This window comes from Silene latifolia, chromosome 8 (assembly GCF_048544455.1).
Source record: "Silene latifolia isolate original U9 population chromosome 8, ASM4854445v1, whole genome shotgun sequence".
In the NCBI taxonomy this organism is placed as follows: domain Eukaryota; kingdom Viridiplantae; phylum Streptophyta; class Magnoliopsida; order Caryophyllales; family Caryophyllaceae; genus Silene; species Silene latifolia.
Genome location: NC_133533.1, coordinates 37139883 through 37155370, shown reverse-complemented (window position 1 = coordinate 37155370; position 15488 = coordinate 37139883). Strand labels below are relative to the sequence as shown.

Genomic DNA, 15488 nt, shown 5'->3' with positions numbered 1-15488 from the left:
GTTGTCGACGCTATCACACTGAGCATCAGGCTTAAAAAAACCTACACCATTTTGTGGGATTCTTGTCTACGTGGAATTGGTGCGCCTCTATATTAAGCTCTCTCATTTCCTTAATATTGTTATCAAATTGATTTTTTGTGGACGATTTGGCAATTGCCCAGAAAATCTTCTTATACAAATTACCCTATCATTTTTTTCTCAAATTTGCGTATACATGTCTAGCACATAGTCTATGCTGAGCTTCTTTTAAAAGGCTTCTTACGCACTCCACCAATCCCTAGAGAAAAAAATATAGTATCACTTAAACATGAGTAATATTTAGATTATAATCTAAGTTAAGAAATTAATTAAAATGACTACCCAAACAAAGTTTCAAAAAAAACTGTATATACCTTTTGTTGGTCAGATATGATTGTCCATCCTTTACCATCACAGAGATTTAGATCGTCAATGAGAAGTTTCAAAAACCAATTCCATCGATCATAGTTCTCCCGATGAACGACTGCTCAAGCAAATGGATACATCTGATTGTTGGCATCTCTTCCAACAGCCACCAAAATTTGACCATTCCATGTCCCTTTTAGAATGCAGCCATCAACACAGATAACTTTCCGATAAGATTCCAACATGTCCTTCTTTAAACTATCTAAACACACATATATCCCATTGAAAACTGAAGGCCCATCAGGGGTAGCTTTGTCCGTCTCAATTTTGAAGGTACTCCCTTTATTGGTTCTCAATAATTCAAATGCGTAGTCTCTAAGCTTTCCAAATTGTTCTTTGTAATCGCCAACAATCAAGTTTAAAGCTTCTTGTTTTGCACGCATACATAATGTCATAGTTGGTTCGATGTTAATATCCGCTTTAACATAATCTCTAAACTCTTTTAATTTCCAACTTGGACAAACTCGTAACTTTTCGAAGTACCGTTTGCACAGCCACCTTGAAGTTACTAATCTCGACTTTTCATTAAAATCAAATGGTAAACAAGTATGAGGGGAAGGGACTGATTTGATCTGAAAAGTTTTCTCTCCACATTTCCATGATGCCCATACTCTCCATTTACACCATTTGCCAGTACAATGAGCTCCAATCCTATTCTTATCACTCTTATATGTCTTTATTGCATAGCCATTTAAAATTTTATAATTTTGCACCGCATCAATGAACTCTTTCTTATCAGTAAACCGCAACCCCGTCTCAAAATCGACCATATTTGCCTTGGTCTTTGGATTAAAAGTTGGAAATTATTGTCCCATACATTTTTGTGTTTCCATATCATTCTCAAGGTCACTACATTATATATCATATAGGTCGACTGAATCCTCATGCTCATAATCAGACATGCCATTTTCTTGGTTCACTCAAACATCGTCATAGATAGAATTACGTATACTCACCTGACTCGAAATCAAATTCTCATTCCTTAAAGTATCACCAACAATCTTCATCTCCCTCTTTTTATTACTTAGTTTTTGTTTCACATGTACTAGTTCCTCATCATCATCATCAGAATACAAATCTTCATCAACAAAGTATTTCAGTTCATCATCATCTTAGTCATCGGACCCTCTATATTCCATCCCATCATACTCTTGACCACACTCCTTAGAGTTCTCACCATCACAATCATCCAAACCAAAATTACTTGTAAAATGTTCAACATATAATTCTACAGAAGAATGTTGACAAAAACATAAAAGATCAAGGTTATATATTTAACTGTTAATCTCAACAAGTCCGTTGTGTAATTCATGGTCAGCCTTTTTGAAAAAATATTTTCTTAATTTCCTCATCCTTACACCCTTTTGATTTCACCAAATTTCTAATATCTTCAACACTTACATAATTTTGTAAAGGAGACTATAGATCAATTTTAATGCTAATATATTTGATTAACAATAAATAATGCTTAGATAGCAGTTAATGCTAAACTAATCGACACTTATTGGATAACACATTTTTCCCTTAGATAGTAGTTTGGAGAGGTTTAATTGGTAAAACAAAACAAAAGATGACAATCCATTTGTATTTTAATTCGTTTAACATTGCATGTGTTACAAACAATATGTACACGTCTCCTCTCTTTTGATTTTCGAATTTAAAGTATGATAAACAACTAATATAGATGCAGTCATCCATTATACCCTTAAACCTCTTATATCCCTTCTTTTTGGATCTATCCTCCCCACCTCAACCATGTGTTCATATATTTATTATTATCAATAATGTCTCTTGAAACGTTTCTGACAATGAGTTAAATGTGCGATTTTTTCATCATCAAAATATTCTTGTTACTCAATTTCTTTTTAACCCTATTGTGACTGTTATATCAACTCTCGGTACTATTTTAAAAGTTTCTCCATAGGCTTCTCTCATTCTAAAGAGTGCTCTTATCCTCGCCTTACCCTTCTTTTCATGGTCAACCTTAAATGATTATATTCCACATGTACCAAGCATCATAATTTTCTTTTCTTGTAGCTTGCTTGGTGGGGGTGTACTCCCACATAACGTTAGTCTCTCTTCTCGAGGTTTGCATGTTTCGCCTTTTATAGCATGTGTCACCATCATTCTAAGAGCATCATCCACATTGTGTGGGTCTGTCCCTCGTTTTGTCAGCTCCCTCTTACCTTCTACTACTTTAATTTGACCTTCATCTTAGACTCTTTTAAAACCATAATCACTTCAACTTGTCTTGATTTACTCTGGTCTTTTCTTCTTAATCTTTTGTTGGTTTTGATTAACTCGGTGTTAAACCCCTTGGACCCGCAATGACTTTCTTCTGTTCATTTTCTTTGCTCTTCTTGGTCTATTGCTAACACTCTTAAAACCTAACCTCAAATACTTGTTAACCCAATCTATTACGCCCCTCCTGATTCTCCATGACACAAAACGGATGTAGCCGTCTGCTCTTTTGGTGTGCATTGGTTAGATTACCTGAGATCATTTAGAGACCCTTTTGAGTGTATTACTAACCATTTAAGTTGACCTTATGTCTCGTGGAATCGCGTGGGTTGTTAAAACTTGGAATATTTATGAAAAGATAGTGTAAACTTGAAATTGTTTAATAAGTGCACAAATATTAAAAAATAATTTTCTAATTCTAATAGGAAAATTGTAAATGATTATTTTTTCTTAATTTTAATAGAAAAATTGTAAGTATTTAATTTTAAAACTTAATTAATTCTAATAGAAAAATTGTAAGTAATTAATTTTAAAATTTAATTATCTTAAAAAAGTTGGAGCCTATTAGGTCGCTCGAAAAATGATACAGTCTACAGGAAATTACTCCAATTAAGAATTGAATGGAGAACTTCGAGAAGATTGTACACAATGTATGAACAATTTTAGAGAGTTTGAGAGATGGAAGTGAGAGAAAGATTGAAGATTTTTATTAAGAATGTTGTAAAAATGAATCATAGAATGAATTACAAGTAAAGGAAATTAGCTTATATATACAAATGCCAGCTAATTTCCAACTAATTGACAGCTCATATCTAACAACTTTGTAACTGTTTTTGGCGCCAAAACTAACAATTCAGTTATTTTGTTAATCTGCATCATATCTCCTCCCTTCAAAAGAGACTTGTCCTCAAGTCTCAGTAAGCTTTTGAACAATTTCAGGAAATTGTTGTTCCAACACTTCAGCAAACTCCCAAGTAGCTTCATGCACAGGAAACCCTTCCCAATGAACGAGATACTGGACTGAAGCCTTATTCTGCCTTTTAACAATCCTTCTTTCTAAAATAGCTCCTGGTTTAATGACAGTCTCACTTGACAGTCCTTGCATCCAATCAGGAATATGAGGTGCATCAGGTAAAATACCCCTGAAAGCTTTCAGTTGGGAAACATGAAACACCCTATGTACCCTAGCATCAGAAGGGAGAATCAACTTATAAGCAACTTTCCCCACTAAATCTTCCACTTGAAATGGACCATAGTACTTTGGTGCAAGTTTCATGTTAAGCCTACTGGCCACTGACCCTTGCCTGTAAGGTTGAAGTTTCAGCCATACCCAATCTCCAATGCTGAAAACTCTTTCTGATCTTCCCTTGTCAGCCTGTACCTTCATTCTGTGTTGAGCTTTTGCTAAATGTTCCTTCAACATAGCTAGCATGGTTTCTCTCCTTTGCATTGTCCTGTCTACACTCTCCACAGGAGATTCCCCTGGTAAATAAGGGAGATGAATAGGGGGAGGTTGATTATAAACTGCTTCATAAGGAGTTAGGTGGATAGCAGAATGGAAAGTAGTGTTGTACCACCACTCAGCTAAAGGCAACCACATCAACCACTCCTTAGGCTTCTCACCACACATACACCTTAAGTATGATTCAATGCACCTGTTCACCACTTCTGTCTGACCATCTGTTTGAGGGTGATAAGCAGATGACAACAGTAGTTCAGAGCCGTGAAGCTGGAATAGAGCTTGCCAAAATTGGCTTGTAAAAATTGCATCTCTATCACTCACTATACTCCTAGGCCAACCATGCAACTTGAACACATTGTCTAGGTAAGCCTGAGCCACTTCAATTGCTGAAAAGGGATGAGCTAGAGCCATAAAGTGGGCATACTTACTCATCCTATCCACTACCACAAAAATAACTTCTCTCCCTTGAGACTTGGGCAACCCAGTAACGAAGTCCATAGAAATATCAAGCCAAACCTTAGAAGGTATAGGTAAAGGTTGTAACAATCCAGGATATGCTGAATGGTCATACTTGTTGGCTTGACAAGTGACACAATGCCTAACAAAGTGGCTTATGTCCTTAGTCATTCCTTTCCATACAAACAAGGCTTTTACCCTCCGAGTAGTTGCATCCCTTCCTGAATGTCCACTTTGAGGTGCACTGTGAAGCCACTCCAAAATTTTGTCTCTTAATGCCATGTCAGGACCAACAACAATTCTTCTTTTTTTCTGAATCAATCCATTAAGCAGCTGATAATGAACAACAGAGAAAGGATCAATCTGTAATTGCTCTTTGAGATTACTAAGAAATGGATCAAGGTCATAACTTTTTTGAATTAATTCTGGTAGGTCAGAATGAGCATCAGACAAAGCTAAACACATCAGCTCACTTCCTGATACTCTTGACAAGGCATCTGCAGCTAAATTTTCTTTTCCAGCCCTATACTGAATCTCATAATCAAATCCCATCAACTTGGACAACCAAAGTTGCTGGAATGGTGTAGAAATCTTTTGTTGTAATAGCCATTTGAGGCTTTTTTGATCAGTTTTAATCAAAAACCTCTGGCCTGTCAAATATTGTTCCCATTTTTGGACAGAAAAAACTATTGCCAATAACTCCTTCTCATACACAGATAGCTTCTGCCATTTTGGGTTAAGGGTCTTACTAATGAAAGCTAGTGGATGCCCTTCCTGCATCAGCACAACTCCTATACCCCCATTAGAGGCATCAGTCTCGACCACAAAAGTTTTCTCAAAGTTTGGAAGAGCCAAAACAGGGGCACTGCTAAGGGCAGTTTTTAAATGTTGGAATGCAGTTGCAGCTGCTGGAGTCCACTTAAATTCCCCTTTTCTCAACAATTGAGTCAGTGGTTGGCTAATGATTGCATACCCCTGCACAAACTTCCTATAATATCCTGCCAATCCTAAAAAACTTCTTAACTCTTTGACAGTTTTTGGTTCAGGCCAATTACTGATTGCCATAACTTTCCTTGAATCAGTTTCTACACCTTGTCCTGAAATGAAATGTCCCAAGTACTCCACTTTGTTAATTGCAAAAGCACACTTGCTACTCTTTGCATACAACTTATTTAGCCTCATTAACTCGAACACCTCTGCTAAATGTTGCCAATGCTCTTCCATTGATGAACTGTACACCAATATATCATCAAAGAAAACCAACACACATTTCCTTAGTAAAGGCTTGAATACATTGTTCATCCAATTCTGAAATGAAGCAGGAGCATTTGTCAAGCCAAATGGCATGACTAGAAATTCATAGTGACCTACGTGTGTCTTAAAAGCAGTCTTAAACACATCCCCATCATGCACCCGTAATTGATGATAACCTGCCCTCAGGTCCAATTTTGAAAATACCTGAGATCCAGCTAGTTCATCTATGAGTTCATCTACCACAGGTATAGGGAATTTATCTTTGATGGTTCTTTTATTAAGCTCTCTGTAGTCAACACATAACCGCCAAGATCCATCTTTCTTGCCTACCAAAACTACTGGGGAAGCAAAAGGGCTGCAGCTTGGTTGTATAATCCCCTGATCTGACATCTCTTGGACCAGCTTTTCAATGGTGTCCCTCTGTTTAAGAGGATACCTGTAAGGTCTAATATTTACAGGTTGTGCTCCCTCCATCACAGGGATCCTGTGATCATACACCCCCCTACTAGGTGGTAGGCTAGTAGGCTCTTCAAAGAGGTCATTGTACTGCTGAAGTAAATTTCTCAGCTCCTTAGGTTGTTGGGAGTCCTGTTGAACTTCATGAGCATAACAATTTATTTGTGATTCCTCCCCTTCACGAGGACTGAGTTGCAATAAACACAAGTGGGCAACATTAGTTAGGAGTTTTGAGGTTGGATTAACTGTTTTGACCTTTTGTGGTGCCAAACCTCTCAACACATGTCTTTTGTCCTTATACTTGAACTCCATCTTTAAGTTCTTGAAGTTCCAACTGACTGTCCCAAGGGTACTTAGCCATTGCACCCCAAGAACCATATCACAACCTCCTAATGGAATAATCAACACATCCGTCACAAATTGAGTGTTTTGCAAATCGCCAAGAAAATTGTTTACTCATGAGTTGGCAAGGAAACCGACTCCCATCCGCCACTGTCATCGATTGTGGTTCAATCTTTGTCTAACTTACACCCAATTTTGACCATTTCTTGAGCCAAGAAATTGTGTGTGCTCCCAGAATCAATTAGTATATGGATTGCCTTCTTCCCTACATACCCCGTGACCCTCATAGTCTGAAAACCTGAGCTCCCTGATAATGCATTCATGGAAATGCAGGGAATAGTATCCACCATTTCATATCCCAAGTCTGACTCCTCTATTTCCTCTACTATATCAGAATCCTCTTGCTCATCTTCTTCTGCCCCCACAATTTCAATGGCAAACATCTGAGTGCCCTTAAACTTGCAATTATGATTTCTGTCATATGGTTCACTACAGAAATAGCATTCTCCTTTCTTAAGCTTCTCTGCCCTCTCAGCTGCACTAATGAACTTAGTGGGTCTAGGAACATTGTTTTGCAAAGGCTGTGAATTGTGAGAAGGTGGAGTAGGTAACAACCCCTTAGAGTTATTTCTATTTGCAAAAGATTGTGGAAATGGTACAGTTTTTGTAAATGAGGCAGAATTTTGGGTGAGTTGTTTTGGAATAAACTTGGTTACAGCTAAAGATTCCTCTTGTAATCTTGCATATTCAACTACAGCAGCAAGATTTCTAGGTTTGAATGCTTTCACAAATGGTTTCAAAGATGGTTTCAACCCTCCAATGAAACTATCAAGAAAATATTGCTCAGGTAATAAAGGGTTTCTCTGCATCATTAACCCCTTCAAACTTTCAAAGGCATCCAAATAATCATCAATGGAACCAGTTTGACGAAGTTTATTAAACTCCTCCACAACACTACTTTCCATTCTGCTATCCACCTAACTCCTTATGAAGCAGTTTATAATCAACCTCCCCCTATTCATCTCCCTTATTTACCAGGGGAATCTCCTGTTTAAATCGTGCACACAAATCAACTATGAAATCATGCCATTCTACATGTTGTCTCACAACAATGTAGCTATTGAACCAAGATTCAGCTCTACCAACCATATACATACTAGCTAAATCAACACGTTGTTCTTCAGGAATTTTGCACAGATTAAAATATTTCAAGCATTTTTTCATCCAAATTCTAGGGTTATTACCATCAAAAGAGGGAAATTCAAGTTTTGGGGTAAACCTGAGATGATTTCTAGCAGTTGAATGAGAAAAATCTGCATCCCCATTTCCTGGTTCCTGCTGAATACCCTTTCCTTTCTCCTGCTCCTTCAGTAACTTCATAATTTCCCCAAGAATTGAAGATTGTTGCTCCAATTGTTGTTCTACAGTTGATATTCGACCCTCCATTGCTGTCTTCAACTGCTGAACAGTGACCTTCTCAGTTGCAGGTGCCAGTTTGTATGTGATTGAATTGATAATTTGCGGAAGCTAAATCAAAGGATCAAGAAGCTGATACCAATGATACAGTCTACAGGAAATTACTCCAATTAAGAATTGAATGGAGAACTTCGAGAAGATTGTACACAATGTATGAACAATTTTAGAGAGTTTGAGAGATGGAAGTGAGAGAAAGATTGAAGATTTTTATTAAGAATGTTGTAAAAATGAATCATAGAATGAATTACAAGTAAAGGAAATTAGCTTATATATACAAATGCCAGCTAATTTCCAACTAATTGACAGCTCATATCTAACAACTTTGTAACTGTTTTTGGCGCCAAAACTAACAATTCAGTTATTTTGTTAATCTGCATCAAAAAAAGCCTCAAATATATATTTATATTTAATTGATTGTTTCATTTTAGTGTGCATGCATGTACGTAAAAGTAGGTTTACCTAATCCAAAGTTCCGTAATAGGTTTAGCACAAAGGATTGGAGACGGGTCTTCATTACATAAGCGTAGGATATCCGGCTTGATGTCCTTATACGCAATAATTGGCATATTCGTCTTAAAAGTCAGTCGATCAACGTTCCCATGCGACATTCCGTGTCGTTTTAAGTACTCAGTCTCCTGCGTTTTGAGTAAGGATCTCGGCCAACACCTTTTCTTGGACCTCATCACAGTTGCTCGTTATTTCTTCTAGGAATTTCACGAACGCTTCATAACCATGCAGGGGCGGATCTACCCTTTGGGCTATATGGGCTATAGCCCTATATGAATTTGGGGATAAATAAACTTTGCTTTCAATTTTTGCACAACATTAAGGTTGCACAGGTGGTTTGGAAACTTGCTATTAGAGAATATCAATTGATAGAATGGCGGGGGTTCAATCCCCCTTTACATCATTTTTTTCCACAGGAGTTCCATATTGATACTCCTCTCTCCTCGTTTCATAACATGAGGTGGTGAATCTTTGACTTTTATTTTTATAAAAATATACTTCCTCCATTCAACTCTACTCTACCTATTTCACATTTATACACTATTCACAATTGTGTATTCAATTTCGATTTTCTCTCAATACGTAAGTGGAAATATATTCATGTGGGATCTTGTTTGATTCGTCTTTACGAGTACATTAAAAATATCTAACTTTTATAATTTTTGCAAATACATAACTAACAATATTTAGCGCGTAAAACACGCGTTGGCAAACGTGAAAAAAGAAAGTGGTAGAGTGGAGTTGAATGGAGGAAGTACACCGTAATACTCCCTCCTATCCACTCTTTTCTTCCCTATTTCCTAAAACGGATTATTCAGGTTTTCTTTCCCTTTCCTTTTTGAGAAAGTTTTTATTATTATTATACTCCTACCTCTCTCCACTCATCAAACCCACCATATCCTTTATTAATATTTAATTCTAATTATTCCTACCTCTCTCCAATAACCAAACCCCACTCATCTCCTTTATTAATATTTAATTCTAATTATTCATACTTCTCTCCAATTACCAAACCCCACTCATATTTTTATCAATATTATACCCTCCACCCTTAATCTCCGTGCCCACTTCAAAGAGGAACAAAAGAGTGGATGGGAGGGAGTATATTAGTCGATAATTTATAAAATTAAATTACTAAATTCGTTAAAAAAAGGAAATCCGTATGTGTTTCTTCACCAAAATTACTCTGTCTTATTCTTGTGTCCTCTGAGAGGGCCGTTCTCCTTACACCCAAGTCTTTATAATATTCCATTGGTGGATTGCCTTTAGGTGTACGGAGGATGGTCCTATCAGAGGACACAAGAATTTTTCTTTATTGAAATATTTCCGTAAAACAAAACATTCTCGTGAAATCGAAAGGTACCTATAATTATTTAAATATTTAACTCGCATACAAATTCAACATATTATCATTTTCGTCTTATAAGTTGTAAATATAGGTTCCACAAAATTTCGAACATAGAATTTTTTTTGTTTCTACAATTTCGAAATCTAGCCCGACATAACTTCAAATCCTGGCTCCGCCCCTGTAACCATGATCAGCGTTTTCCGACACCGAACCACCTTCCACATACGGTTCTTTCTTACTTGCCATATGGATCGTAATTGTTAACTTTGGATGTTTTATGTGGTATAGTGAACATTTCAATCTTTTATAGCTACCTCGTTGTGTTAATTAGGAAACATTAGTAATATATAAAGTTAATACCAAATATTTCAAGTGTGGATATATTGTGGTAATATCGACATATCGAAATTAGATAAATATAGAGGATAGGTAATAATACTAGATATACCTGGTTTCCTAACAAGTTACGAAGGTCTTCGTTTCACTATAATGACCATTGATACACAACTACAATCAACAAATATTTACATTTATGAAATATTATTCCCTTCTACAATTTATCATGATATATATTATGCCTTCTCAATGCCATATATTTTGGATTACTGCTTTCTATAATCTTATTACAAAATTATTATCGTACAAAATAACTATATATGGAGAAATTGTTAGGTCTGGGGCTTGCTCGAAATCCACGGAATATTCGGAGGGTAAATTTTAATTGGTGATAATTATTGGGGAAGTTAATTACTTGGGTAATGAGTTCTTTGAAGATAGATTTGTCATATAGGATTAATGATTACTGAGTACATGTTTTACTCCCTTAATCATTACCCAGGGGGAGGGTGGGTAATGTATTACCTAGAGGTGGCAATCATTGACACGATCCGAAAACACGACACGAATCCGACAGGATATTAGCGGGTTATGGTTGACGTTCTGACCCATTTAAGTAAATGGGTTGACACGGACACGATACAAAATTTAAATGGGTCGGGTTAGGGTTGGGCTCTTTTGACACGAACCCAACACGAAAACCCATTTATTTAACGGAGTTACTTTTTCACATACGGAGGACGAGTTGCCGGAAGTGAAGTAAGGGGATAAAAAAAATCAATTGAATGAGGAAGAAGAAAAAATGACAAGGGTAACATTGTAAAAGGCGTATGTGAAACAGTAAAATCCGTATGTGAAAAAGTACAACCCTTTTTTAAAAGTGTCCTAATATATTGGGGTTGATTCAATAATCCAACCAAACAACTTAAAAATAAGCATTTTCATTCATCATTTCTGGGGTAATATGACTATAAAGCTGACACGGCTATCGCAACCCTATCAAAGATAAAACCTAACGGTCTCAACTAAAATGTAGCAGAGGCAGTCGAGTATCGAATCCACAGGGAGGTAATGTAATTATAACTGTATTTCTAATCCTACGGTAACAATTGGGGTTTATTTGAATTTTGGTTTCTAAACTACGAGATTAAAGGGAAGAGAAATAAAGTAGAGAGCAGTAAAGACAGGAAAAACGATTTTAACTATCAAGAAGAGAGGGACATGTCGGGAATTCGGTTCACTACGGTAGTCCTGTGACTCAGCTGTAAATGATTCAGACGAACTAGTTGTGAGACGGATGTTAAAAGGTCCTTTCGGTCCACTTTCTATCCTAAAATACCACTAACTTAACTTTCGTCCTCATTAGGGTAGTCTACTGTTTATAGCAGGCCTATTTAGTCCAATCTTTCGATCCAGGATTAATTTTAGCCAGATTAAAGGTGACATAGAAGCGTGCACTCAACTAGGTCGGTAATTACAGTTAAATTGCTATAGTGACAGAGTCTCGTAATTAATTCGTCTAATTCATTCACTACATCGTCACATTTCTACCGCAGATCCCCTCATCCCAACATGAAAGGGGTTTAGCTACTCATATCGGTGATTAAACTAACAGCAGACAAATTTCCAGCAGAAAACATAATGAATAAACAATAAAACGCAATAATGAAAATTAGGGCAAAGGGAAAATAAGAACACAATTGAGAAATTAAAGCAACAAATGATTATTATTAAGTAAGGGAGAGAAAGGATTACAATCAGAGCGATTCCGGCGTAAAGAACAACCGAATCCGAGCAAGAATAATCCGAAATAAAAGTAACAGTGGAGAAAGCAAAGTACGTAATAGGAGTTTCTACTGTGAAAGATAAAAGTCAGTTCTTATGATAGTAAAAAGGATGATTAATAACCTAGTAAATCATAGGTTAAATAGCAAAACAAACAAAGAGTTTGTGCGGAAATAAATAAAACACGGACTGATTAAAGCCCACAATGACGAACCCACTCGATCGAGTGGATTAAACCACTCGAACGAGCAACTTCTCAGCAAAGGTTACTCGATCGACCATCAGGTTACTCGATCGAGGACTTGTCTTGGTGCAGCTTACTCGATCGACTGGGAAACCTCTCGATCGAGCAACAGGGGGTATAGAAACCACTCGATCGAGTGGTAAACTCCTCGATCGAGTGACTATGTCTTCATTCCAGCTCGCGTCTTCACCTAAGTGCCTCGTAATCCGTGCCACGACGCTTCCAAATGCAGTATCTCTCTCTGGAACAATCCCGTCTCCTCTAAATGCATGCAAAAAGGACAGAAAGGAGTATGGTTCCACTACTTTCGCGATCATTCCTACAAAAAGGACAAAATACACCAAAGTAGCCAATTCAGGGCAAAATACCATAAAAACAGTATAGAAATGCATAGAAATACGTGCTGAAATAGGCTAAAAAGACTATACATTAGGCACGTATCAAATCTCCCCAAACCAAACCTTTACTCGCCCTCGAGTAAACTCAAAACTAAACTAATGGAACGGAAATGATAACTCAGAGCTAGCTTAACTTGTCTACTTGAACCAATTTAATGCAACGAAAATCAACAGTTAAAGCTAAGCAGTCAATACGCAAACGAATTATAAGCTGTTCGGAAATAAAGCTGACCTATCGACCTTGCAAGACCAACAAAACTGGACTCTCACGTGGTCACTCTTCTCTCATGAAGCAAAGGGCAAATGTTATATGTAAAATAGAGAAGAAAGGACAGCCACTCACCTAACTGCGACCCACATAGCATGCATGCAACAAAAATGAAAGACAATTCAAGTACTAATGCACACACTCCAACCGATAATGTCTGTCTGTCACAGCCGAGGATTTGCAAATAATATGGGAATAGTGAGGTTCAGGTGAGAAAAGGCAAAACATGTTATGGAAATGTGGAGGTAAAAGCGTCAAGCTAGTTCCTAACAGGTGTTGGAATATGTGTCCTCCGACAATAATGCGATCACGACTGTTGATCATGATGATCACATGTTTAAGTCTCATTAAAATGAATACAATTGGGAAGTAATTTTGTTTCTTGTCAACCGGTCAACATATATCGGTAATGATTGGCTTACTAGAGTTTGACATTACTGTCGTGTGACGGTGGTGATCAGTTGACCCCCTAGGTCATACCTAAAGGGCAACACTCTTAATTGATTATTTAATTAATCGTATAATGTTACGAGTTAATTAAATTACTTGAAAATTGACTGACGATTTTGGAAGCAAAATTTACGTGTCATATTGAAATGTGATTAAATATTATACGGTCTGAGTAATTGAATTGTATCATTACTCGGATGAAATAATTGTTTAATGTAACAATTAAATTGAATGAATTATTATAAATACAATCAGTTGTGATTTATAAATTGGTAAAATTTTTGGCACAAGTAATTATGAAATTACTAAGTCAATTTTTTGTATGTGACGTATTTTTATTAATACGTTGATTTTTAATATGTTAAAAATACATAACAAGTATATGTGACATGTGACATGTAACATATAGACAATTGACAAAATAATATGGACACCATATTATGTAAAGTGCCGAAAATAAGAGGAGGAATAGACTTAATATTGTGTTTGTATTTTAATAAGAAAACATAATGATTAAAAAGTAGTCTAGCCATGCAAGCCTATGAACATTGTTAAGAGCAACAAGTCCATGCATTGGCTTCCCTTTCCTTCTCCTCTTACACGGTTTTGGGAAGAAAAATACATCATTGTTTTTCTTATAATTTTACCCAATAATATACAAAATGTTGTAGATTATTATTCATTCTTATTCCATCATCAAATATAGAGATTTCTAGAGAAATAAAATCCTCTCTTCTTCTCTCTTAAAAACCGAAACTTTTATGTGATTTATAAAGTTTTGGTTCAATTTTCTACTAAGATTAATATTATACTAGATCTTATAATATTAATTAGATTAAGTGTTAAGCCTTGGGTATAAAGCATAGGGAGAGATCTTACACTTAGATCTTTATTCTTCCATTGGAAAAGCTCAAGAACAAGAAGAGAAAGGTGATCTCTCTTGTGCCCTAATAGCCGAAATCTACAATGTAAGGACATGATTTCTCCTCTATTTATATTATTGTTTGCATGCATAAGATCCGTTTTAATTTTATGACAAATTAGTTTAGACATATATGAGTATGTTAGTTTGTATATGAATCTACATTTCCTTCAATCGGTATCAGAGCCACGGTTGTTTGCATGCAAATTGGTTAAAAGTTTTTCCGAGTTATATGAATAACAAATAAAACTTGTAAAATTTGTGTTATTATGATATATCACGAAATTATTACATGCATGTTAATATTTCTGGTCCTAAAGTGTTTTAGGATATTTTGGTTAATTTTTCGGATTTTTATTGTTCATAATTTTCAATAATGGCATTTAAATGTGATTTTATGAGTAAAAATGTCATTTTTGGTCTAAAAATAGCTATACTTCGAATTTTCACTTGGTTTTTGGATATGTTGTTACATATATTATTTTGAGATAACCTGTAAATTTTCATAATTTTTTCACTTGTTATGCTCGAAAAATGAATTTTTCATTATTAAATTCGGATTTAAGAGAAAAATAGGTTAATATGAGTTAAATTTCGAATCTGGTCATAGAAAATTTATATGTTGTCACATGCAATTTTACAAGATGTGTGTAAAATAATTGGCTATAAAGAAGTCTTTTAGCATGATTTATGAATTTTTTGAAGAAAAATGACATAAATAGTGACATTATTAGTGAAAATTAATAAAATATAATCTATGACTTAGGAAAAACGTATAATGTTGCATTTTATTATCTTTTTCAGATCTAAAATTGAAAAGTTAGTGAAAATAATTTTTCCATGTTTTTATGATTATTTTATTATAAATCGATAAACCGCAACATTGTTTTTCCGGAAAAAATTTCGATATTTTTTAACCTAAGATTTTGAACATTATGAGTGTCATGGATTTTTCCAGAATGTTCATGAATTTAAATTTCAAATTTTGAATTTATTTGAAATTTTGTGAATTATTTGAAGTTTAATAGCTTATTTTGTAATTTTTGGTCCATTTATGAACAATTTTATAAGATATGGGTTAATTATGGTCAAATTATTA

The 15488-nt window shown here is 35.6% G+C and overlaps 1 protein-coding gene across 1 annotated transcript; it reads right to left on the bottom strand.

The window, feature by feature from the left end:
* Window positions 1-506: 506 nt before the first annotated feature.
* On the bottom strand, window positions 507-1214 carry LOC141595043 (uncharacterized). Its single transcript, XM_074415016.1, has one exon. It carries the CDS (start codon window positions 1212-1214, stop codon window positions 507-509), a length of 708 nt encoding a protein of 235 aa, XP_074271117.1.
* Between the last annotated feature and the right edge of the window lie 14274 nt (window positions 1215-15488).

Bases quoted from the DNA above. Each gene is read 5' to 3' on its own strand.
- LOC141595043 (XM_074415016.1), bottom strand. From the start codon at position 1,214: ATGGTCGATTTTGAGACGGGGTTGCGGTTTACTGATAAGAAAGAGTTC.